Source organism: Meleagris gallopavo, chromosome 9 (assembly GCF_905368555.1).
Source record: "Meleagris gallopavo chromosome 9, MGAL_WU_HG_1.1, whole genome shotgun sequence".
Classification (NCBI taxonomy): domain Eukaryota; kingdom Metazoa; phylum Chordata; class Aves; order Galliformes; family Phasianidae; genus Meleagris; species Meleagris gallopavo.
In genome coordinates, this window is record NC_139412.1 from 16514679 (window position 1) to 16540821 (window position 26143).

Consider the following 26143-nt stretch of genomic DNA (forward strand, 5'->3'; position numbering starts at 1 on the left):
CCATGGTGGCTAAGCAGCCACCACAATGCGGTGCATTTGCTGGCTGCAGGCTGAGGAATTCCAGGCAGCTGTGCCCCTATGGTTGGTTTCAGCACAGAAGCCCCCTCTCTATCACTACAATACCAAGTGTCTGCTGGACGTGCACCCCTAATGCTGCCTGTCCTGCTCCTATTCCACTGGAGCAGAAGCTTCTTGGCTTGGGACAATCTGCTGAATGGGATTTTCGTTCTTCTGCGCCATTTGGCTGGAGTTTTTGTCTACTTTATTTTTTGCCAGATTGAGTCCTAAAAACATCTTGTCATACTTCTACCTCATATTCTCTCCTTATGCCACTCAGAGTGTTTGGCTTTGTACCCTTTCAGCGAAAGAGAGAGAGAAATTTGTTGTTTCCTTCCTGTACAGAGGTCTGAAAAACTTTATAGCTGTGATGCAAAGGCCTAGAGTTGGCCTTAGAAGCTGAAATCTGGCTACAGATACTTCAGACAAAAAGGTACTAGCTTCAAGCTGTGCTTCCAGTAGATAACTGAACCTAAGCTATGTATGACAGCGAGAGCTGATTGCCAACCAGAGCGGGGCAATGCTGAGATGGGGAGATGGGTGAAAATCCAAGGGAATTCCAAGGTTGGGTTGTTATTGCTTTTCTTCTCTTACAGGTTGCTGCTGTAAGTTGAGCACAAAATGCCTTGATTCTTTCCAAAAGCCCCACTCTAAAGTCATCAAAGCATGTATTTCTGAGTTAAGTTGTTGTTGTTTCAACTGTTGCACATCAAGGAGTTTTAAGAAGTGTTTTGAATACAGGAAACATTAACTGCAGGCTTTCTGATTCGTTCGTATGCTGTAGTAGCAGTAATAACAATTATCTGTAGTGAGGTAGCAGGTGGCCCTCCAAGGTTTCACTGTGGGCATCTCTGTTTATACAAACTAAAGCCAGTCAGTTCATATCCTGTCTGATTTTGCGTGCAGATGCTGTGCTGTCGCTGCTCATCATGCTGTGAGCAGTCAGCGCTGTGCTAGCAGTGCAGTGCTTCCAGTGCAAGGTAGACGAAGAAGCAGAGACCTGGGCCACACATGTCCTCACTCATCCTTTAACTGTGTTGCACTGCTGCATGCTGCTGCACTCACATGGGTGCACAAGTACCAGGGTACTGCTGGTCTCACATGGCCTGTCACCATGTCATAGCACCTTGGTGGCCACGTCATGGCTGGAGGGACAGCAGCACACTCAGCTGGAGCAGGGGAACGTTGCTGTGCAGACAAAGGTTCTACTTTCTGACCATTCAGCCAGAGCTAAGGCGGTATTCCAGCTCCAAATTTTTGTTGTGGTTGTTTCTTTTGGCCTCAGAGTTTCAAGGATCTGGTGCTAATTAGAGAACTGAATGTTTGACTTTTATTCGTGATGAATTCATTTATGCTTATTCATTCTAAGAAATATGTAACTCTGTGCTTTTGCCAGGCTTTGTAAGTATTCTCACCTAACAGCACAGCTCTGATCCCTGCAGAGGTTGAGGCATGAGGGGGATGTATGTGAGCGCTCTGGCTCAGCACCACTCTGCGGACATCGTGTTAATCCTCAAGCTGTCCCTGCACCTGGGAAAAATACAGCCTGACTGAGGTGAAGAGGAGTAGTTTGCTGATTCACTCTAGCAAATTACTTCTCCTCCTCTCAGCTGAGTGAAAAGAATATTGCAGTAGTTTAAATTTCATTGTTTTCCTCCATAAAATGCAAATTGTCTCATGGCTTCCTCTCTTGCAGTGCTTGGCCAGTTAAGATCTTACAGAATGCCTGTCCCCATCTGCTCTTTTGCCAAAATATCCTCTTGTCAGTACCCTCTCACGGTCCTTGCCCTCTTTGGTGTCACCCTCCTGGATTTCAGCCATTTTGGATACCCTCTCTGCTCCCTGACGTCTCTGTCTTCCTCAAGCTAAATGCAACTTGCTGCTCTATCGGTGCAAACCAGCATTGGCTCAGATAGTCTGATTTTAGAGGAGTGTGTGTGAATGGACTCTCAGAGTAGGTCCCCTTTGTATTGGCTGCTCTAAAGAGAACAGGCACTCAGTAGCCTGGAGACAGAAGTGACTTGGGGACTGCTCAAAGTTACGCCAGCATAGGTTCAGGCTGGATATTAGGAAAAACTTCTTTTCAGAGTGGTGGGTTATTGGAACAAGCTGCCCAGAAAGGTGGTAGAGTCACTGTCCCTGGGGGTGTTCAGGAAAGGAGTGGATGTTGCACGGATGACGTGGCCTAGAGCAGTCACACGTATGGATTGATGACTGGACTAGATGATCTTAGTGGTCTTTCCAACCTGAATGATTCTGTGGTGCTATGAATCTATGAAGCACATGGGTGACCTCCCTCGGCTTTGGTAGCTCTCCTGTGCTGCACGGGATACCCCGCTGGGGCTGGAAGGAGCAGTGGGAACTTCCCTGGAAACCCTCGGAGTCACACAGAGCTCCAGAATTTCTCCTCTCCCAGAAGTAGATGCTGTCCCAGGCCTTCCTTTGGCTCTGACTAAGGTCAGCAGCCAAAATGGGATCTGAATTCCAGAAGCAGTGGAAGGCCATGGGGTTTAGCCAGACAGTGTGTTTCAACACAAGACGGAACTGGCCTTCTTTATTTTCACATGTGCACAGCCAATAGATGTTGCCCTGCTGGGTCTGGGACTTCACATGGAGCAATTTCCTGAGCTTCCTGCCAAAGGCAGTCCGAGTCTGCAGAGCTTGGTTTGATTTTCTCTCTTGTAGCCTAAAGCTGGCTGCCTGGTTTGGGGAGTTGGATCCACAGAGTGAGTGTTAGGACACAATGACTCCGGGACATTTCTGTTAGTCGCTCCTTTTTTTGTTGTTGTTCTTTAGTGCACTTTAAATTCCTGGGCATGAAATGTCTTCATTGACTCATCCTGAAAGCAATGTGTCCTGCGCAGTGTGAGCTATCTGATGCTTTTTTTCCCTATCTTTAAGTTGTTCTTCAACCCACAGAGTGAGAGATAAGGGACTGTTTTGGAAAAAAAGTAGAGCTTCAGACATAGCCTGAAATCCTGCGTTTCAGTTCTGGCCTTCCGTTGGCTATTGTTTCAGCCCCTTTTTTCCTGCAACACTCAGACAACTTAATTTGTTAAAAAACGTCCCCAGCCTCTTCCAGGCCTAGGATGTAATGATGCCTCACATTTTGTGAGAATAAGCAGGAATCCAAGAGAGGAGCATAGCACTCTTACAAAATGCTAAGGGTTTTGATAAACTAGAAAGCAGTGGCCAAAGATGCCCACCCCCATGTTGATTTGGTTTGAATGCAGCAGTGCAGAGGTGCTTAGTGTGGCCTGTCCGTGGAGCTGACTCCTGCACTGAGAGGCTGCAGGCATGGAATGGTAGTGACATGGCTTCCTGCTGCTCTGCTTGGGGGACGCTTCCAGAGGCAGTGGTTCTTACTGGAGCAGCTCCATAGCTACCTCTTGTTGCACTCTTGTTGGTGCAGGGCCACAAAAATGATCTGATGGATGGAACACCTCCTTGTGAGGACAGGCTGAGATCATGGGGCAGCATGGAGAAGGGAAGGCTCCAGGGAGATCTGAAAGTGGCCTGTCGGTATCTAGAGGGGCTGTGAGAAGGAAGGGGATAGACTCTGGAGCAGGATCTGTGTTGACAGGACAAGGGGAAGTGGTTTCAAACTAGAAGAGTGGAGATTTAGATTGAATTTTTTCACAGAAAGGGTAATGAGGCACTGCAGAGGTTGCCTGGAGAGGTAGTGGTACCCCATCCCAGGAGACACTGCAGGTCAGGCTGGACAGGCTCTGAGCACCCAATGGAGCTGTCAGTGTCCATGTTCAGTGCAGGGAGTTGGACTGGTTGGCCTTTAAAGGTCCCTTCCAACTCGATTGTATGATTCTATGTTCAATGCATATCCCCCCCTTCCCAAGCTCATCGGCTGTACCCATGGCAGCAGATCTGAGGGAGCTCCTGCTGCCTGCGGCATGTGCATTCCTTTGGCCGTCGCTGGCTGCCTGCTGCCTCTGTTTGCTTCTTGTTAGGAAGAGTGGAAGATCCTTGTTCCAGCTGTTCTGTAGTGTAAAGAAGAATTACTACATGGGAAAGGCACTGACTTACTGCTATGCTGATGCCAAATGGTGCAGTTCAGCTGGGGCAATTGATGCATGTTCCTCTTCTGGAGAGTCCATCTAGGCCCAAAGTGCTGGCTGAGCCCTGCGTGTGCTTAGTGAGTGGTTGGGTGAGTGCCAGCCTTGACTGGAGCGAATTTCTCTTGTGTATCTCCTGATTTGACCAGAAAGTGCACTGGAAAAATGGTGCTATAAATCACTGTAAGAAAAGCAGCTCTTGGCTTAGCTCCTGGTAAGCAGGTGGACATTAGTGCTGCTGTCTGTGCTGATGCAAGCATGCAGTAGGGATCCCCGCACTGACAGCAGCGGCACAGTGTCCTGCTAATGAGCATTGTAGAGTAATTAGGGTCACGAGGGCAGCAGCTTGACGTGGCTGGTACAGATGCCACCTGTCACAAAGCTGCAGTAGCTTGACATCAGTGGGACCTCTGAGCTAAGAGCAAATTGGTAACTGCTCAGCTGCTGGTACCTGCTCAGGTTTAAGCTAACACAGGTCCACATCCGTACACTGCAGCCTTGTCCCTGTGTGCACGGAGGCCACGCTGCAGTGCTTTAGTGCTGAGAGTGAGGGCATCTTGGGGAGCAGGGCAGGGGCAGAGCACTGAGCCCCTCGGTTCGAGGCTGCTGACAGCGCATTGCCACTGTGTTTTCTCTCATAGCTTATAAATAGTTTTGTCATTTGCCCTTCCCCCTTCTTATCCTTTTGGCTTCTCACACAATTACAGACTGAGCCCGTGTGACTGTATGAAAGGCATTTCCTCCTGCTACTTTTTTTTTTTTTTTTGAAGTCGGCTTCAGCCCATCAGCTGCTTTCCATTAGTGTTACACACACACTCGCTGGGAGGGCAGCACATATTGCTTCAGGCGCTGCTGAATAGCAGAAATCCTTCAGAATCAGTCAGACAGAGGCTTCTCAGAGCAGACTGTAGGTACAGAGTCCAGCCTACTGGGAGCTGTCTTCTGGCAAGCCTTCGCTGGAAAGCTGAGGTGTGAGGATGGGGCATGGGGAGCGGGTGTTGGCTGAGCACAGGGTGAAAGCTATGAATGCATCTCTTTATGTGAATGTTGTTTGTTCTGGGTATCTCTTTGAGGAGAACAGCTGACTGTTTTCTGATGCTGTGAAGAATTATGACCCCTGGGAGAGCGTTTTTATTGATGCTCTATTGATAAGCTACTTATCTAGACTTCCTAAAGACTACTATTATCATATTACTTGTGATCCTTTGAAAAGGGCCTTAAACTTTGTTAAGCTCTTCTTCTCTCCTTAGAATTATGCGAGCAGTATTCATTAACTTTATAAACTCCTAGCTCTCACTATCATCAGTGGAGGCAGCAGCAAGAGTACTTGGGTAAGCTTGTATTTGTGCCATTCTCTTGTGCCTAAATAAGTAGCCACAGTCAGGCTGCGGTGATGCCAGCTGCGGCCTGGCAAAACCATCTTGTGGATCAGAGATGGGCAATTTGTTCTAGAAGCATTGCGCTCTGGAAGAGTGCATCCAGTGGGATGAGCTGCATGAGGTCAGTGCCCGCTTTTAACAGAGCTGTCTGCGGGGTCCCACACTGCTCAGTGTGTACCTGATGGGCCAGGTTCTGGCTCTGGGTACAGAGACCAACAAAACCTTGTTTTTGATAGACTCAAGGGATGTGCAAATGGAACAGAAATCTCATGGGCTCTGGTTCTGCTTTGTGATTGACCCTGAAATCCCCTTTAGTGGGGCTACAGAGGTGAAACTTGAAGACAGAGTTTTGCTGCTTACTATCAGTGGGTTAAGTGAGTCCATTGATAGTTGGCTTGTAGGGTTCCCAGGGAAGAAGCTATCAACCCCATTTTGTCAGAACAAAGTCCTCTAACGTGCTTTAATTAGAAGAGTAAAAATTTAACCGCTCACCTTTCACTGAAGAACGTAACTGGAACGCATACCTGTCTTACATCCCACTCTTTTGTGAGGCCTAGTGCCCAGGGGAGAGCCGTGCGCTGGGGGACGCTGGCCATGGCTGCTGCCTGGAGACCTGTGTGGGGGCATGTGTTCCCCTGTGCTGAGCCATCTCGCTGCACAAAGTGTCCCTCTGTGGGGCTGAGCAGAGATCTTCTCTTTGTCTTGGGTCTTTGCTAAGTGCAGGAAACCTGAGTGCTATACAGGGCTGATTTCCCAGGAGCCAATTACTTAAGTACACAACCCAAGGAATGGAAGGGAGTTGTCTTTTCTTTTTGCATTTTCCCCCCGTGTGATACACGTATTCAGGTGATGTACTTAGCTGCAAAAAGGGAAAGCTCAGAGAACTCTCCTGGGGTTGCATTTCTTGTGCCCAGTCACTGTAGAGCATTCCAAGTATCTGCCAGTTGCCCCAGTTGGTGAAAGAGAGGCAAGGCTGCTTCTCCTGTTTGTGGGCACTGCTTTCTCTCCAGACTGATTAGTTCTTCTCACGAGTTGAAGAGCTCCAGGTGAATGCACTGCAGTAGGGCGATAAATAGAAGCTGGGTATGGGACAACAGGGAGCCCGGATCCAAACTGCCTGCTTTGAAATAAAGAAAGTCCTGCAACCTTGTGGGGGTTGTATTGCTTCCTTTGCTTTGCCTTCTGGTGGACTTCTTCTCCCAGCTGTCCCCTTGCATCTCCTCGCCAGACAAGCACCAAAAATGCTGCTCCAAAGGGCCATTCATTTCACCCAATACTTCTCTCACTAAAAGTCAGTGAGCGTATGGTATTTGTTTAAAACTTTGTCTCATGGTGTGGTGCTCTGGGGGAGCGTGCAGGGTGCATGTGGTTAGTGCAGCTGATTGAAATGGACATGCAGTATCAATACGTCCTGGCCACATGCAGCACTGCGTCTGGCAGCTGTCATTAAGGGCTGGCAGTGGTCAATGTCTGAGGGTTCAACCAGTTAATGCCTGTGCACTCACATGGATCGGTATTGATGAGTTTTTGTCCTCTTTCTCTCCATTACATTAATCCCTAGGCTAGGATTTGTCTCCCAGAAATGTTACTGGCTTTTCTCTTGTAAGATAAACACACTGCCACCAGAATTTGACATCTAAATACCATCTAAATGCTAACTTTCCTTCAACTGCATCATCAAGCTTTTAATGATGGAACTTACACTTCCTCTGTAAATATTGTATTTTTTCTTTTCATCTAATTCTAATTTAAGCTAAAAAACCTGTGATATTTCCCTCACCTCAAGTCACTGTTTGGTTCACTGGAATGATGATGCAGTGATCAGGTCTACAAAGGCTACATTGGATCCTAAGTGAGGGCACTTCTGCAGACAGGCAATGTGCCCTTGCAATTGACACTTGACCTCCATATGCCCCAGAGAACTCAGCTATAAAATTGAGTTAATGCTGGAGCTGATTTGCCTGTGAAGAGATTGCCTCGGAGCTGAACTGCCCTGCAATTATAGTTCTACTGTATAAAAGATGCACCAAATGGAAATAAATGCTTGTATTTGTAATAATTGTGGCAGTCAAAGTGTCTTCAGGGACTGATGGAAGCAGCTGAGATGATGGAGTGATTTAAATAAATGTAGAGCCAGCAAAAACAAACCTGGATCTCAAACGTTTTTGTTGTATTAAAGGTGGGCAAATCAGAAGTTAGGGTGCAAATGAGCCAAATGTCAGTGCCACTCATGTTCTGTGAAAATAAGCTCAACTGTGAGGACTTGCCAGTTTGTCCTTGTACATTCATTGAGTGCTTCCTTGATGCTTTATTTCAAATGCATTTTCCTTTCCCTAAAGAAAAATCAGAACATCAATCTGCATGGTGTGTAAATCAATGGGAAAAAATGAATCAGAATTTCTTCTTAAGACAGAGTCTGCATGAGAAGATCTGCAGATGACTATTTGAGTTGAAATGCCCAGGAGATGCAGACATTTCCAAGGATAGTTGATGAGACCTGAGGGTAAAACGGAGAAATGCTGGGTGATTATTATTATCCAAAAGAAAAAAATCTTAGAAGTGTTACTTACGGTTGCTTCTGAATACTGTTTAGCAGTTGTTTCAAAACTGTCCTCAGTGCATCTTATTTAGAAAAGGTATAACCAATCCTGGTCCCTGCAGTGACTTTCATTGTATTTTTGCAAGGTGAGATGAGATTGTTTGGATTAATGCACTCCTGTTCCACTGCTAAAGATGAACTGAAGCAGAAGAAAGCCGCAGCCCATCACCACCCATCACCTCTGCACTCCTCGTTTTATCTGAGGTTCTCTTAGGTGCAGGGCTGTCCATGGGCTGGGAGAAGCGCTGGTGCTTTCCGGCATGACAGATTGGAGGTGTGGCTGATAGAGAAAAAATCCAATAGTTTCCTAACTGGCCAAGCAGATACCTAAGCAATTTAAGTTGGCAGCAATGTACCGCTTTGAAGTGGAAAATTGTCCGACCACGCAGAAAAGTGGGCAGGATTTGTTTGTGGGTATTTTCATTTGTTTGTAAAGATTTCTTCCTTTTAAAGTCCTGCCACAGCAGGTTGGAATTGCTTGCTGTGTAAGGGTATCACTTAGGGATCTTCCCCAACAAAGGGCAGTATTTATGAGCTGCCGTGCGGGACTGTCACGTTGCTATTGTTGCCTGACATTTGTACTGCAACTCCTGCGGTCTGCTGCTTCATTCCTTTGTTTCTGACAGACGCCCTTTTAGGAGCCTTGGAAAATACAAAGTGGAGCCAGTTAACATTGAATGATCTTAAAACTAGGCTGAACTTTTGTTTTCATCAGAGAGGAAGATGATGCCATCAGCTAATGTGGTTGATCAATAGCCCAGCTTGCGATAAGGTTTCAAAGCTTGTGGCTAAAAGCTGATTGCACTGGATCCAAAATAAATTTGATCTATTGGTTTCCACAAATGTAGCATAGCCCAGGATGATGGTTCAGTGCTGATGCTTAACTAATTTTAATAATGCTGACAGACTGCCTGCTGTGAGGGCACTGTAATACGCCAACCCTGGCGGCAGAGCTCTTACTTGAGATGCTTTGTACGTGGAACTGTGCATGGAGCTGTCAGTCTGTAGCAAACAGCATGCATAAAGATTCTCAATTCAGGCACTGGGGAGCGTGACGGACCTTGCTGGTCACATTTTCTTTAGATGCAAACTTTGATCCCGGATTCTTAAAAAGAGAGAGGTGCTGGCACGAAGTGAGGCTGCTCTATCAGTTCTGACTGGAGAAATAAGTGCTGATGAAAAAGAGTTCCGTGGCTGAGAAACAAAATAAGTGTGTGAGCCCTGTTTGTGATGAGCATTTGCAGCTTTAGACAGGATCCAGCCACACTCTTTCTTCAAGTGAGGTGGGATCATAGTCTGCAGGGAAGGAGGACTAAAATTTAACTAGTACTTTAATCTCCATTTCAGTGACTATATCATGGCTACGGGGCCAACAGACGTCATACAGTCACCTGAACCAGGGGAGGCAGCCGAAGAGTACACAGGTAAGCAGGAGTTTTCTGGTTGTATAGCTGATTTGGAAGCCAGGGTTTGTTTTCTTCAGGTTAAAGGGCCATCTATAGGGACCTGGTTTGCAGTTCTGTTTTGACTTTTTTTCTGTTTGGCTTTGTCAGCTGGCAATATTATAGGAAGGGCACTTGATGTGCCCTATTAGAGGTCTGTTTTCTGGTAATTTTCTGGTTCTGCCCTGGATTTTCAGAAAACAGGACACTGGAGCTTGAAAAGCTGGCTGTTTGTGTCTGCTGTGATGAAGGATGCTGTAAGCCAGCTCTGTTGTATTGGAGTGTCTGTGTGAGCTGTGAGTGCCCTGCTGCATCCTTATGCATTGGTCTTGGCACAGACAGCCATTTGTTACTTATCTTGTCAACTAGTGGCATGGGCTGATGCAAACAGCCATGAGGGAATGGAATAATCTGAAGGAAGAGGAAATACCTTGCACCAGAGTTGTCTTAATAAAAGCAAATCCTCTGTGCTAATGTTTGGTCTGGTACTGGGAAGCTAAGCAAATACAAAGAATACCACGAAAGCTGAGGCATTTCAGCAGTGACTATCATACCACTTCATAGGTTTTTTCCCCTTGACTGACATTTCATGATCGTCTTCAATGTTTCAGTGTTTTTCAAAAGTCATCTTGCTTCTTTCCTTAGAAATACATCTGCTGCCTACAGAATATTGGTAGAAGAGAGAAGCAGATGGCAAAGGGACTCGTAGTTGAACCTTACATGGCAGATGGATAAGGGTGAAGGTAGTGTGATGTTGGATGCTCAGTAGCAGCTGGTTTCCTAAATTTGTAATCTAGTTTACCACATTGGCCGCTGTTGTTCATGATACACTGGTGACCTTGCGAGAAAACCCACATATGCAGATTTTGTGCTAGTTTGCTAGTGTTCAGGAAACAGATCAAATTCTAACCCTGGTGACAAGGCAGGAAATGCCTTGCTGTCCTCAGTGTTGGCTCTTGGAAAAGCAGTGACATTTCTGTCTCCAACTGAATCAAACCTCAAGAAAGTTAAAAGTTGCTGCACTATTACAGAATTGTTCAAGGGACACTTGACTGGACCTGAAAAATCCTACCTTGCTTTTTAAACATATCCTGTTTACATCCTATGTAGAGTTGTCTCACCTCTTCCTCTTCGTAGCTTTCAGTGACCCAAAGGCTTTGGGGGCTGAAATTCCCAGCCTTCACAGTCAAGTCAATTGGATTAATTTCTTGGGCTTTCCCAGATTGTCTGACTGGTTTTACAGGGCTTTTAGTGCGTGCTGCTCCTTTCAAGTAGAGACAGCACAACTGTCCACAAACTACCAGCATCCAATGCTAGCCTTGCTGAATTCCTTGATTTTATTGCCTGTCTAGCAATGCTGAGTGTTTGTAATGAAGCTAGAATAATGGCATCTTATGAGGATCTTGTCTGTTTTGTTGGTTGGTTTCTTTGTTTTTAATCCTGTACTTTTGTGAAATGCGTGAAAATATCTACTGGATTTGGAGGAAAAAAAAAGGAAAGTGTGCCCTGACCACACCTTAGGAAGTAGAGAGAACTGAGTATCTCTGAATAAACTGTTCCATTTAAATATGATCATTGAGCTCCCAAATCAGATACTCCCTCTGCTTTTTACATTCTCAATTTTGCACTGGAAAGAGCATCTTCTTATCTTCTTTGTTGTTATGGAAAAGAACTATGCAGTGAGCAGAGAGAGTGTTGATTCTTTCAGTGCGCAGGAGAAGCAATGAGAGAGGCAATGGACAAACAGAAGAAAAAAGAAGCAACACAGATTATAGAGAAAGCAGATGCTTATCCCTGCTCCTTTTCTCTTATCATAAGCTAATGAGCTAAATCAGTTAGAATAAGCAGTTCATTTTCAGGAAGGCTTTTGCTTGTTAGGACAGTAGCCTTTAAATATAGTATTTTATTTTTAATGCCTTAAAATGGAATTTTGGCAACTGCAAACGTTTGGAAATGATGAGTCAATATCTATCAGTGGGTGAGTGGGGAATAGGCAGTTGTCTGAGCTTGGGTTTTTCTCACCCTGTTTTGACTAGATGTTTGTTATGCAACAACTTTCTTCCATTTTAAGCAGTAAGATCTTTGTGCATATCATTAGTTGAGTTGTCATAGAACACTCTACCAACGTAATGATATATTGGCCTTATCACAGGGCACTTAAATGTAGATACCTATAAAGGAAATGTACCACTGCCATCAACAGTGTGCAGAACAAATACACAAGTGTTTGCAGCAGGAATTGATATGAACACCGTCCTTCTGAATGGTGTCTTCTTCATCAAATGCTCCAGTGCAGAGCATTGCCATGGTTTTCATCTCTGCGCAGCATAAAGTATTTAGCAGTCATCTTTCTCATGCCATAATATGGCAATTGCCCATCCTCTGGAGCTGAGAGAGACGTGGCGTTTCTCACTCTGAAGCAGCTGAAGATATGCAGCTGGGCAGAATGCAGCTGAAGAGGAATTATTGCTGGAGGAGTGTGCCCTGACATCAGTAATACATTGGAGTCTAGAGGAGGCAATGAAGTATGTGTCTGCACTGGAGGACTCCGTGTTGTGCACCAGTACCCAGGTATCGTCCCAAGGCAGCTGAGGTTTACTAATTGGCGGTGGTCTCAAAACCTTTCCATAGTCTCTCTTCTAAAGCTAGCACCATTTCTGATCTGAACAAGTGTTTGGAGTAGTATTCTGACAATGTTCTCCTTTGTGGTAGGTCTTAATATCTGTTTCTCTTGTATCTTTCCCTTAGATGTTTTTAGGATCACTTCTTTTGTTGTTGGTAGTGGGGTTTTTTGTTTGTATTCCAAACATTCACTTGCTGCTTCTGGAAATACTAGCCTCTAATTGCACTCATCAGTAGTACTCACACTGTCCATACTGTCCATACCACTGATGGCTGCCTGGTGTAGGACAGCTCTCCATATGCAGCCAAGTTTGCTCTCCTGCTCTTTGAGGCTTCGGAATGCACTTGCAGGCATTCCTGGACTGGTAATTTTTTTTTTCCTGGCATGGCATTTTCCTTGCAGGCATTCCTGGACTGGCACTGCTTCATGAAAATGTTTAATCTTTTGTTTTGCTCGTCTAGTGTAAACCAATTCCCCTTTGTCAGATTTGCTGGGAGAATACCATGTAAGTTGTGTAACCACTGATGTGAAAGACAGTAATGATGGAGAGGTGTTTCTAAAGTCTCGATCAACACAGTTGTGTTCTCTGTGGGCACGATGCTCTTCTCATTGCTGTGTGATCTGTCTTCTCTTACCTCTCACTCTGGGCCCAGCATGAAACTCACTGAGCTCCATGAGAGTCTTAAATCCAAAAGCTTTGTGCTCAGTTCTGGAGTCTGAGGGAGTCAATTTATCCTGTTTGTTTTCCATGACCACCTCATTCACTTACTGTCTGAGAAGCAGCTCTTGAGATCTTCTGCTGATAAACCCTCCATGGGAGCTCCACATCTCATCATTAGGTGAGCAGGAATCTACAGTTTTACACTGGAATTGGCAGTTTTACACTGTACTGCTTGAAAGATGGCTCAGAGCCAGAGACAGCCCAAAGCAGTGGAAAAGTGAAGAGCAGGTCTTCCTTGGCAGCTGCATTCTTGTATGTCACGATGCATGTTGCTGGCGCTGGGCCTGAGAGCCACGAGGAGATGGGGGAGCAGATCTCAGCATCATTGTTTACTTCTCTGAGTGGCTACTGTGTGGTGTGTGATGCAGCTGTGTGGTGGCACAGTTTCAGCCCTGATAAGGCTTGCTGGCAGAAATCCCTACACGTACAGGGCACACGCTGAGACGGAGCATTGCCGACTAAATCTTCACTGGGAAAAGACAATAACTGTGGAAAGAATGCCTTGCTTATTCAGGAATCTTCCAGCTGTGAACATTCATTATGACAACTGCTGTAAAGTATTAATTGAACAATGAATTTGGCTCTGATACGCAGTGATGTTATTGCTCTGCATATGCATTTGTGTCCACCACAAGGGTCTTAGTACAATAGCTTGGCCCAGACCACTCCAAACCAACCCTTCACTGTAAGAGTCAGTGATAAATAAAATGCAGCTCTTGTGCATTGAAAGAAAATATAAATAATAATGATATCTTAGTTTATTCAAAATGAAATACATCAATTACGTCTCTTACAGTCTGTGCTGTTCTTTTTGTATTTCTTTTCACTTCAACAACAATAGAAAATCTGAAATCAACAGTTTTGTAACTGTGTTCTTAGAGCTGCTGTGTTTGGGGGTTTCAGATCCTGCAGGTGAGCATCTTAATTTCAGCTTGCTCCACTGATCTTGGAGGAGCTGATTTTAATTTCGAGCAATACAGATATTTTTGTTTTAGGGTTTTTAAATTCGCTTGCCAGTTTTAATCTCTTTGTGTCCTTATAGCACTGAATAAAGAAAAAGCAGAAATAAACAAAGCAAATTAAAGATTTTAAAATACTGTTTTATTGAAACTATACTGAGTATGATTTGTGTTATCACTGTTCAGTTGTAGATAGAAGTGTTCTCTACATAAGGTGCATTTTTCATAAACTGGAACCTAAGTAGGCAGCACCATTGTCAGCTGAAGGCCAGCATTTCTTTTATAGGCAACCTGTCTAAGAACTGCAGCTTCACCTTTCACAGGACTCTGGCACTGAATTATTTACAAAGCAGCTGATTAGAACTGAATGGGCTGCTCCTGCTCGTGGCTCTCCACAGGCTTCCTCCAGAATTTAAGGAAAAAACGTTCTCCAAGCTAAGCAACACCTCCAACTTCCATAAATTTTCATTTTTCTCATATTGCAGGAAAGAAAAAATCCAGATTTCAGACTTTCAAGAACTTCTTTGCCAAGAAGAAAAGGAAAGAACCTCCGCCTCGCAGAGGGGAGAGTAACTTAAAACCTAGCCAGTCCATCAGGGATGTCAGCATCTATGTGCTCAATGCTAACACACTTCATTCACCGAAGGAGGCTGGGTAAGCTGGCGGGGAAGGAAAATAAATAAATAAAAGCAGACCTCTTGCTGCAATAGGATGAAAGCACAAGTTGGCCCCTTAGGAGCAGCCTCCGTCCAAGTCTGTGCAAAACAAGCCCTAATGCTGATGAAGGAATTCCAGGAATTTCCTCTTTCTTTGCTACTTGCTTCAAAAGCCAACATGGAGGAGAGGGGGAGGGCAGCCAGGGGCAGGGGTGGTTCAACCTTGTAGACTGTAAAACTGAATAGAGCCTAGATTGTTTTGGTCTGTTTTAGTCTTTGAAATCTGTCCTGGAAGGTCTGATAATCATCAGCTTTACAAGAGGAGAATGATTGAATACTGCAATGCAGGGAATACATGCCAAGTAGAGTTGCTATTTTTTAGCATAAATTGTGCCCTCTGGTTGCGATAAGGGAAAAGAAAGAGTTATGTGTTCTCAGTATGAAAATGCTGCTTAGTTTAAATTTCTTGCACAACCATTTAGGTACAGGGAGCAACAGAAGACCTCTAGTTTTGTGTCAGCCACCGTGAAGAGCTGTGCATATGAGTGAAGTTTGTGCCCAGAACAATTTTCTGGTCCCAGAGTGGAGTCAATTCAGAAAATTGTCCTTTTTTCGCTTAAATGGAAACTATTAACTTGCACTGGTAATAGTGCTTCCCCTATAACCATAGACCATCTATGCTACAACAGCACTTACATTGCTTGGCTCTATTTCTGGAATAGGACAACTCTCTGAACACGGTTATGTCTCTCACCAGGGGTGTCACAGGTCAGTATCTTGCAGCCTGTAACTTGGTTGCATTCCAGCCTTCCCCTCCTTCCATGTGAACTACTCAGGTCTCTCTTTGTGTATCTTAGGCCTTGGATTGTAGACCTACGGACTGGACGGACCAAGTGTGACAGTACACTGATCACCTCCCAGGGTTTGCAGTATGTTGTTGGAGGGGACACTGGATGCATAAGACTGGCAGAAGCCATGAGTGTGAGACTCATGAAGTCGGCATTGCTGCCAAATGCACTATATCGTTGAAAAAGATACTAGGTGCAGCTGGATGCTGCTGGTTTCTCCTGGTGGAGTAACTTATGGATATTACTTTCTTATGGGTTCTCGTGCCTCCTTGTGCTACCATTCTCCACTCTGTCTGTTGTAATTATACAATTGCATCATAAAAACAATTTGGGTTTAAGGAAACAATCATTTATTTCTTTCATTTGTTACTGTGATATTATCAGAGTAAGTAACTGGCTACACAACCCCTCCTTAGGGTAAAGGGAATTTTAGTGACTCAGCTAATATGGTCCCAAAGGTTTAGGAATGACTGAGCTTACCCCATAGCCCTTACGAGGGATCTGGTTTAAAGTCAACTATCTGCTCCAGAGACTGTGTGAGAACACTTTTCTCTTGCCTTCCTCCAAGTACAGTTGCTTTTTTCCTCAGCCCTTTTCTTCCTGCTGTCCAGTGATTTAAAACTGTTTCGTAAGACCAGAGAGTAAAACCTCTCCATTTTTTTTCCTTTAGGCACAGGGTTGGTTGGATTATGGGGGGGGAAAAAAAAAAAAAAGTATGTTTGTGCTACATGAAAACCCTGTCCTGTCCAGACTCTGCATGGCATGAGCACACCTCACACCTTATAGATACCAAGAGAGGCTGACTGGACAAATCATTTGGAAGACCTGATCTTGAAAGCCAATGGAAGTACAGCTTTGAAGAGTCTGTAGTCAGGTCCTGAGCCTTGCAGTTCCTGGCACGCTGAATACCAAAGCCAATCCTAAAACAGTTTTGCTATTGTTCTTAGGACAGAAGTATTGGTTTTGCTTCTTTTTTCTCCTTCTACTCTTTCCATTCCTCCTCCTTTTTGTTTTCATTTAACATGCAGTCTTTTTTGAATAATATCCAGAGACTGAACCCCAGATGTACCAAATGCCACGGTGCTGCAGGGAATCCATGAGGTTGGTCATCTGTGAAGGAGAAGTGGGCATAATTTGCCACTACCTCTTTGTTTTCTGAGAGGTGTGGGTTTTGAATAGAAATAGAAAAGCTTCCCTGATGGCAGTGTTAAGGTGCTGGGTTGAAAGCCCCATCATGTCCTTAGGCATAGCAGCTTCAGGGGTGCTGCACATGAATGAGTTGAGCTTTTGCACAGGAAAAGCAGTGCTGGAAATAAAGTAGCTAAAACATCTAGGTGTTTAACTAACAGTGTGTCTTTTACTTCAGTGCAAATAAAAATACACTGCCTGGAGTCGCACACAAATGTTTGCGCATAAAAGACTCATCTGTGTGAAATCTACAGTTGATTCTACGTGTATTTCATCTGATGCTCTTTTTGTTGCTGCCAGGCAGAAATGCAGTAATTCTTTTGCAAATGCAAGTAGAATCAATGAATCATCTAGGTTGGAAAAGACCTTCAAGATCATCTAGTCCAATTGTTATGATATATATACAGAGAGAAAGAACTAAATGTCATCATCACCTGACATATCACCCTGGACTCTGGACTCCCTCTCTAGCCCACAAAGGTTGTGTGTTCAAGGCTGATGCTGCTCCCATCCTAAAATAGACACTTCCATTCAATTAACATCATAAAAAGTTCTTCCTCTTTCCCCCTGGGTGTAGAAGGATCTAGCAACGACTACCTCAGTCAGTTAGCTTGCTGTTGAGTGAGATGCATCTCACTCCCTTTTCTTTAAGATCACCATGTAAGGAAAAGTATTGGAGAGCTGTACCTTATGGCATTGACTCTTCCTTCCTTCTAGGCCCAAGGGAAACATGGGAAACAAAGCCTTGTCCCATGACAGTGTCTTCATTTTTGAGTCTGTATCAGGAAGTGCAGCGGGTGACACATCATCTCAGGAATGCATACCTGGAAGAGTGAAAACTTTGCAGGTGAGAACATCCTTTTCTCATTCATCATGCTGCCTTCTATTAGTTGTTTCCCAGGAAACTCTCATGCTTGTTGCCTCTGCTGCGTATCTTTGTTGACTGAAGCATCCAAAGCAGAATTGCTTTGGATCAGTTCTGCTTGTTGGAAGCTGTGTCTTTGAATAGTTGTGGTGTTTCCAGCCTTGTCCAGGTCCCATACTGTGCAATTTACGTGTGTCCAAGAGTCTGTGAACTGAATCTTTCCTTAATGAGTAAGTCTGCTTCCAATGGAATTCCCATTCTTTACTTCATAGCTGCTGCTTTTGGGTTAAGGCCACTTATCTGTACTGTGTTTTTTGGAGTTGTTGGGTTTTTGATTTTTTGTTGTTTTTTTTTTTTCAATTCTGGCTGCGTTTTTTTTCCACAGTACACGTTAGCACCAGGGTCTGTGCAAGTGTGTGGGATGATGGATATGTCAGGTCATTATTAACGACAGCTTTATTTATCTCATTATTCTTCCGTTCTCTGCCAGCAGAGGATACTGTTTTCTGCTAGGTCACTTCCTTCTTCCAAAGCACATACCGATCCCTCCTTGACAGCTCTCTTATCAACTGTTGGCTACATTAATTGCGTTCAAATAGTTACCCTGCTCAGAGCACTGAGATAAGAGTTTAAGGTTTTTCCAGAGACCAAAGCAAACTGTTGATAAGGCAGCCAAAGGCCATTGAAATTCTTCCTTGGCCCAGTGTGAACTTCATGTTGCAAAGCACAATTGCATCACATGTTAAGAAACAGAAGATGCACAGAGAGACTTGTTCCTCCATGAGAATGCAAAGTAAGCCAACCTTCAATTCAGGGTATTTTTTGCACAACAATAGGAGCAGCAGGGGAGGTCATGTTTGTGTCTGATAGAACTTCACTGAGGAAAAAAAGCTCTTTTCATGCTATCTCCAGCTCCTCTCCTCATCCGTGTGTCATCCTGCATGGTAGCTTAATACTGCCAGCACTACTTCATAGCCATGAAAGACAGCTTAGTTTTGTGTCTGACTGTTGTCGGATTAAAAGCCAAGCACTAACAAAAGCAGATATTTTCTTAGCAGCATAGATTAACTTCTTCTAGTAGAAGAAAAACTGCAACTTCAAATTTTCTCACCTACCACTTTACTGTCTGTGTGCAATAAATTTAGTAAGTCAGAGATGGGAAATTGTGAAGAAAGAGGAGAATAAAATTGACTGTGTGTTCTTCCCATTAAATGCACATATATGTTGTATGTCATATTTTTTTGCCCTTATAATGCAATCTTTGTGCAGTTTGTCATCAGTCTTGATTGTGCAGACTGTATTGGTGGTACTTACTTGACTGATCAGGCTAAGAGGGAAGGAAAGCCAATTAAATTGGGGGCCTGGAGGTTGAGGATGGCATTGTGCTACCCTGTGTAACTGCTTTAGCTATTGGATGAATGACAAATGAATCCCACTGAATAACAAGCTGCTTAAACCTGTTTTAAAGGGATAGAAGTGAATGCATAGCTTTGAGAAAAGCATAAAATTAGGTGTAGAATTTCCAAAGTCAGTTCAATAAGCAAAGATCCAGAAAAAAAGAGGACTGCATGTTTATCCTGGGGATATGAGGTCTTTTTAGTTGAAGCACAAAAATGCTGTTCAGACCTTGTCTATATTCCAGATTTGACACAGTCGAAATACTTAAGCCAGGAGTTCAGGTAATGGTGTTTCCTGAGTTTGGAGCTTTTTTAGTTGGAGGGAACATCTGGCTCCTTGTGAGGTTACAGACTTTGTTTTGTTTTTGAGGGTCAGGGCCTGCCAGAGCGTTTTTTTGTGCAGGCTTGAAAAAGAATTTCCATACTCCTTTACAAAGTTGTTCCTGACCGTTGTTATCATTCTTGCTGTAGACAGAACTGGGATGTGATGCTGGGGCAAACAAACAAGCAGCTCCTTAGGGTGGGCCAGAAATTGAATGAAGTTCTCTTTTTGTAAGAAGTGGGTCTTACTGATTTGTGCAGCAGAGGATGGTGACAAGCTGGTGGGATAAGGAAGGGCTTTGGGAAGAAGAGTTGTCCTCATAAGCCTGGGGTTGGGGACTGCTGGCTCACAGTACTTTTGGGACTATTTGGGTGTCCTGGCATGTGTAATCATTTAGAGAATTTTTAAACCTAAGATAAAAGCTTAAATCTAAACTTAGTTGTACTGCTATGAATTTTCTTGCCTGGTGAAATTTGTCTTGGATAACTTACTGAATAAAAGTGATTTTTAAGCTAGCTTTGCATGGAAGTCTGTTCTAAGTATGAGTCCTTGATGGATATAATTAAATAAAATTTAATTAATGCTTCTTTTTTTTCTTTTTTCTGTGAATAGCTTGTTCCTTCAAATATTTTTGTTAAGTAAAAGACTTCTCAAGTCTAATAGAACCAACTGGGGTAAAAGTTTCTGAAATGTAGATAATGCCATTGAAAGTCTAAATTGCTCTTTAACCACAGCTTCAGCTGCAGCAGAACATCAGGCTTGGATCTCCTCCACTTGTTATCACTGGAAAGAAAACGGAAGATGCCGGCACAGTTTCGGAGGATGATGGATTACCTAGAAGCCCTCCTGACATTTCAACCCTTCATGAAGTTCTGACCGATTCGCCAAGCAAGGTACAGTTGTTACATCACTTTAGGAACCTTCTGCACTGAAAAAATAAAATCCGTTTGAGGAAGGGAAAGGCCTTTTTGCTCACTTTGATAAAGCCTCCGTACACACAAACTTGTGTTTTGATGTCATTTTTTATTCTGTTTATGCAATCCTATGGTGTTAAGACATGATGTTTGTGTAAAGCACCTCTGGAGTCATCCATTTCAGGCACACATTTGTGAATGAGGAACAAGCATAATTCCTTGGTTTGTTGAAGTCTGATTGCATTAATGAACTGTCTGGTGGTTTAAAGCTCTTTCTACTGCCAGGCATCTTGTGATGGTACCCATCAGTCAGAACTAGAATGAGTTATCTATGAATTTGGTGGACTCATCACTGTGAGGGATACATGTACAGTTTTTTGGGCTTTATGTAGACTGGTGGGGCATTTGCAATCTATATCATAAAGGAAGGAGGAGAGTAAGACAGTTGATAGGACATCTCTGAATGCCTTCGGGAAAGGTAGTGTCTCCTGGCAGGTCCACAGGGCAGAAAGCATAAGGAGTGAAGTATTCATGGGTGAGTGTTGTGTTAGTGTGATTGTACCACTCCCAGCCTGAGAACAAGCTGAGATACACACACTGCGCAGACTTCCCATGTCTCTGAGCACCAAAGAGCTGGACAGATTGGCAGCTTCCTGCACACATGAAAGAGAAAGATATTTATGGTGCTTTAAAGCTAATAGGGAAAACAAAAGTAATGGGACTGCAGAAGAATTTTAAACAATTACTGGTTTTAGAATGAAATAGTTCAGAATCAGGGCAATATTAATTGAATTGTCAGGCAAGTTAGGATCTCATGAGTATGATGAGAATAGGTGTTGATGGGCTCTAAAGAGACTTGGAGTTATCTTTCTTATGAATAGCCTTTCTATAGCAGATGCGTGATTTTGGATCTGAGTGAGTATGCAAGCATTTGTCAACTCAAAGTTCTTAAAACAATAAGCCGAAAACTAAAATAACTTTTAAAAATGTGTTGGTTCAATTCCACATTAAAGTGCATGTTGCCCTGTTGCATATACATCCAGCAGAGCATTTTGGTTCTTTGAGGTCAACCTTTAAGGCATATCTTGTAGCAGGATAAAGTTTCCCTACCTCATGTCTGGTCCCCAGTAAACAAATGAGAGGTATTCTGTGAGGCAGGGACATTGCAGTCACCCTTCCTATAACTTTCCTCTTGTATTTTTTCATAATTTTAATGCTGCACATCCAGTCCCAGGTGATTCGTTGTGATCCTTCCCTTGACTTACCCTCTTCCTTATTTTATCCCACAGTCCTCCAACCCTGTTCAACGTCATAGCTCTTTGAGTTTAGGCGGGACAGACAGTGAAGATGAACAGGTAAATAGCTACTCTTCCTGCTAATAAACTAGCATGTGTGATGTCTGTATGGAGCCATTACAGTACTCACTTTATCTATCCTGGGTTAGAGTATGTTGTAGCAAACTGCTCATGAACAGTCCAGAGTGGTGTCAACGGTATTGAAATCATATCTCTCACAGAGTTTTCAATAAGAACCAAATAAAGGCAGAAATCTACTGGAAAGGAGTTTGTGTGAACAGTGTAGTCATCTCTGTAACACAGTATAAGTCTTTAAAGTTACACAGCAGAAAACCGGATAAGATAGGAGGACTAGAAGCACTTCATCTCCTCTTCCATGACGCCATGCCCAAATACCCAGCAGCACTTACAGCTTAATAACACCTGTCTACCAGTGGCTTGCAAGCAATGGCCTGCTTCTCATCACTGGTGGTAAATGCAGGATCCGTCCTTTCTACACCACGTATTGCTCAGGAAAAGCTCTGCATTGATTTGCCATTTACTCCGGATGACAAGTGACTATCACAGGCAGCAAGTTCTGCTGTCAGGACAAGACATTCTATTCCTTGACCAGCCTGGCAAAATGTACAGAGATCATGTTTTTGCAAGGTGCTTTGTTGGTTTTCTCCTTGACTGTCCCTGCTGGTTGAGCTGAGTGGAGTTCCTGCCCACCCCACACTCCCAAATGCTTCATGCCAGCCCATTGCTGAGGAAACTCACTTCCATTCTCTCCTTCTCCAGCCTTTGAAAAAGGAGAGAGAGAGAAAGCAGCTCAGCTTCCCTGTCTACGGTTGAGATCAGATGCTTTCCTGCATAGTCATCCCTTGATCCTTTCCTTTAGGAATAGAAAGATAAAGTACTGATTCCCACTTCTAAATGACTTCTGCTCAGACACCTCTAGAACCCAAACTGATCTAAGTAACTTAGATTGCCATTACTTTCTAATAAATTACCTATTTTATTGTTACTTTCATGTATCTTTTTGTTAATGCAGCTCCTGTTTTACACTTTTACTAAAATACTTCATTTTGTAAGCTTCCATACTGTTTATTCCTTACAATGTAAAAAAACCCTTCTCTTTCTGACACTGCAGTTTCACAGATTTTTCGGTTTTTCATTCTCATTCCCTATGAGAAAGAAAGGTGGGAACAGAGCAAAACTTTTTTCCCCTCTTCCATATTTTACAGAATTCCCCTGCTGAAAGGTTCTTTCTTTTTCTCACCAGTTCCCTAGGAATCTGGCTAATTTCTGCAGTGCAGCATCTGTTTCTTTACCCCAGTATTTTTTTTGGTGAGCAGTTTGGCTAAGCAGAAATCTTCCTAATATGTTTATTAAAACTAAAAGTCGTCATTCCAAAGCAATCATCAGGTGTTTTTTTCACTAGCATTTGTAGGTCTTTGTCTAATGCCAGGATTTGAACTAGTAGAACAAGTTGCTACAGGGAATGACCTCATCCCGGAGATGAAAGAAATGTTGAAGAGCACCAAGAACTCAACAACATTTGTTCCATTTAATAACGTTTGTATTTATTAAAGAGAATTCGATCCTAAGCAGTGTGAATCTACACACTGGTGGTGGTTTACGTTTTACTTGGTTTTGATGTAGAAGATAGTTACTGAACATCTTCGCCCTCTGTTATGTCCCTGGGCTTTCCAAGGCCTTCATGCTGTGTGAAAAACTCTGCTACATCGCTGGTGTCAGTTCTTGGAGACTTCTGCATTTACAGATGCCAACTTTCTGGTTAACTGGGGATAAATCTGAGACTGTCAAAGCCAGCATCAGGTGACTTTGCAGAGATTGACCAGCACTGACACTGCTTTGCTAGAGAGCCTTTATGGAAATCTAACTTCAGCCCAGGGTGAATAAAATCAAAGTAGGGCCTCCACTTCTGTGGCTGGAACAATTTTTTGACACAGACACTCTGTAGGAAATGTGCCTCACAGCACTCTCTGTGCAGGGTTCCATCACTGCATGAGAACCAGTACCAAACCTACCTTACACTCCAACGTTGGTGCACAAAGCCTGTCTCTGCTCCACTGTTGGTGAGAGAAGAGAAGATACCAATCATCAGTCAGTGCTCACAGGAAAAAAATATCCTGAATATCCTCAGTGGAATAGGCTATATACATTTGCCATTTATAACAGCAGTGGCTCAGATGCTAGTTTCAGGTGGTTTGTATATTAAATAAGCAGAATTGTGATTCCACAGTTGAAAGCAGAAAAACTTGAATGTGATCCTTTTGAGCTTAGCATAACATTAATCTTATAGAATTATAGTAATAGCTATTTACTAGATGTATTCTTCTTTGTCTTTTCACAATGTTTAAAACTTATGTGAGCAGAATCTCAGACGTTCTGTTGTAACTTGTTTCAGACCTACGATGGCATAGAGAATAAGGAAAATGAGCTTGAGTTGCTTTCAACACAAAACAGCATACTTAGTTTATGTAGCTCAGTTGGTAAGAGGCTCTTGTTACCTTTAGAACTTTATCAGCATACATATGCTTTACATTCCATGCAGTATGTCAGGCGTAAACCAAACCAAATGCCAAGCGCATGGCTGTTTCACCTGCTTTTGTGGCCAAAGCCAAAGTAGTGAGTGTGTTAGGCTGAATCAAACTTATTGGGCATGTGTGACATTTTGCAGGGCTGCATTTCAAATCAGTAACAGTAGCAGTCCCACTGCATGTTTAGGGGTTTCTCTACAAGCACTTCTGTAAACGCTGTATTTTCATCATTTAATCTAAGGTTGCTGCTGTTTAGTTCCCCAGAGCAGCACTGGTATGAGGACGAGATTCACATCACTGTCTGGGAGATGGTTCTGGGAGACGTGTTGGAGAGAAGCATTGGGTTTTGTTCTGGGAGGCTGATATTAAGAGCAGAGTGGTTGTGGTAACTTTCTTAGAAGTAGAAGGAATGAGGAGAAAATACCCATACTGTTGTGGCTTTTTAATAATACATTCCCGCATTGTGTCTCATTATCAGGAAGAAGAGGCAGCTATAAAAACTGCACCAGTGTCTCCTGCTGGTGCATATATATATTGCAAATGGCTTCTCAGACAGTCAATGGGAAGGGGCAGCTGAGGCACTTGCAGTGGGCATTTCTCACTTCTGTGTAATACACAGCTGTGAACATGCAGAGCTGAGGAATCTCTGTGGAGAAACAACATTAGACGTGCATTAGACATTAAAGTAAAGATTTATGTCCATTTCAGGCTTCTGAAACAGAGTAAGCTAGCAAAGGAATGATGTTTCAGAGCTATGGGGAGGGTGGGCAAAACGTACAGTGACATGTCTGTGTTTTACAGATACCTTCTGGAGCTTCCTCCAGGCCCATCAGCCCTTCAGCCTCTGCTGCTCTAGGGGCTGCATGCTCACGGGGCAGCAGCTCCCTTCCCATTGACTTCACCATCCCTGCCAGCCCCCTGGGCTGCCTGGACACCTCTGCTGCCCGGCACCGCATTGCCATCAACCCCCGGAGACAGAAGGGCTTTACCAGCAAGAGCCAGCAAAGCCAGGTGAGTCTCCTCTGGGAAAGAATTCCTGTGCAAAAAGAACATGCTCACCTTCCTTTACTTTTTCCCTTCTGGAAATAGGTGACAAACCTCATCATTTTTTACCAACCCATTACTTCAATGAAATAGGTGCTGAATGAAAATGCAACTTAATTTTTTTCATTATTCAGTCAAAAAAATTTCACGTTATACTTCATTTGTAAAAACATCCATATTGTTTGAAAAGCTTGTTTTCAGTTTTAAAGGAGCCCAGGCCTACTTCTACAAACAATTTCAGATTATCTTTGTTGTAATTCTTTGTATGCCAAAGGAAGGGTCTTAGGAAGGGTTGTGCCTTTGCTTGTGAGAATCTGTTGTTGAGATGGATGAAAACAAAAAAATACAGAAAGTCTTGAGCTGTCCCTGGGGCCTGAGAAAGTAGACTTGAGTGATAATGGGATGTGAGACCTTCTGGAAAAGAGAAATTAGGATGAGAGGCTTGTCCTCCTGCCCTCTAAGAAATGTGAAGGTGACGTTTGCCACAAGGAAAGGCAACAGTCGAGCTGGAGGATGAAGGAAAAAGGAATAACCCTTCTATACTGCAGGTTGCCCTCTCCATCATAGACCCATGCATGGCAATCTGTCCTGGAGTTAGAAGTGCCCCACTCTGAGGAAGGGAGGGAGCGCTGGAAATTCAGGAAGACTGGAATATAGAATTAGGTTTGCTTGGAAACTTGGGCCCTGTAGCATCTTTGCTGGATGTTCTTTGTGCTGCAGCTGGTGTAGCCGTAGCACTGAAGGAGAAAAGCTAATTGGAATGGTGCTCAGAGGTACCAGAAGTGGTGGTGATGTCTCTGCCTTGCTCTGTTCTGTCATCAGGTGGCTTGGGCGATCTCTTCAAAACATGGTCATTTCTCTCAGAGTACATGAATCTCTGTGTGTTCTAGAGATCTTTGATAGTTCAAAACATGAATGATTTTGAGCTTCTTAACTGGGATAGCTCATTACCCACGGTGTTGGTAAATAACAGAAGACAGGTTTTGTTTCTAAATGTTTTGTGTATTCAAAAGCATCCATGTGTATGTATAAAATACAATTTTTGTGCATTATTCTTTAATTAAAACATCTTTCTGCACTTCATTAGGTGGAACACATAGAAAAAGAAGCATGCCTTTGTGGAACTCCAGAAAAGAAGGGAAATCCAGAGGAATTACTTGAAAGTGACCAGCATAAAAGCGATTGGGAAGGTAATGCAAACTTGTGACTTTTCAAAAC

At 43.5% G+C, this 26143-nt stretch overlaps 1 protein-coding gene across 10 annotated transcripts in view; it reads left to right on the top strand.

Annotated features, from left to right (window-relative positions):
• Positions 1-26143, top strand: part of LOC104912215 (uncharacterized) — a 53729-nt gene that overhangs the window by 16911 nt on the left and 10675 nt on the right. For 6 of the 10 annotated variants that reach the window (XM_085230792.1, XM_085230794.1, XM_019618313.3 and 3 more), the window contains exons 2-8: positions 9453-9529; positions 14336-14504; positions 17260-17389; positions 19861-20019; positions 21330-21395; positions 24683-24892; positions 26013-26115. In XM_085230792.1, coding sequence (XP_085086918.1) covers positions 9463-9529; positions 14336-14504; positions 17260-17389; positions 19861-20019; positions 21330-21395; positions 24683-24892; positions 26013-26115 — 904 coding nt within the window. In that variant the 5' untranslated portion in view covers positions 9453-9462. Of the gene's footprint in view, positions 1-4784; positions 5097-9452; positions 9530-14335; positions 14505-17259; positions 17390-19860; positions 20020-21329; positions 21396-24682; positions 24893-26012; positions 26116-26143 lie in introns of those variants that run through there. The other 4 variants (XM_085230795.1, XM_085230797.1, XM_010715485.4 and 1 more) reach the window with 3 other exon arrangements.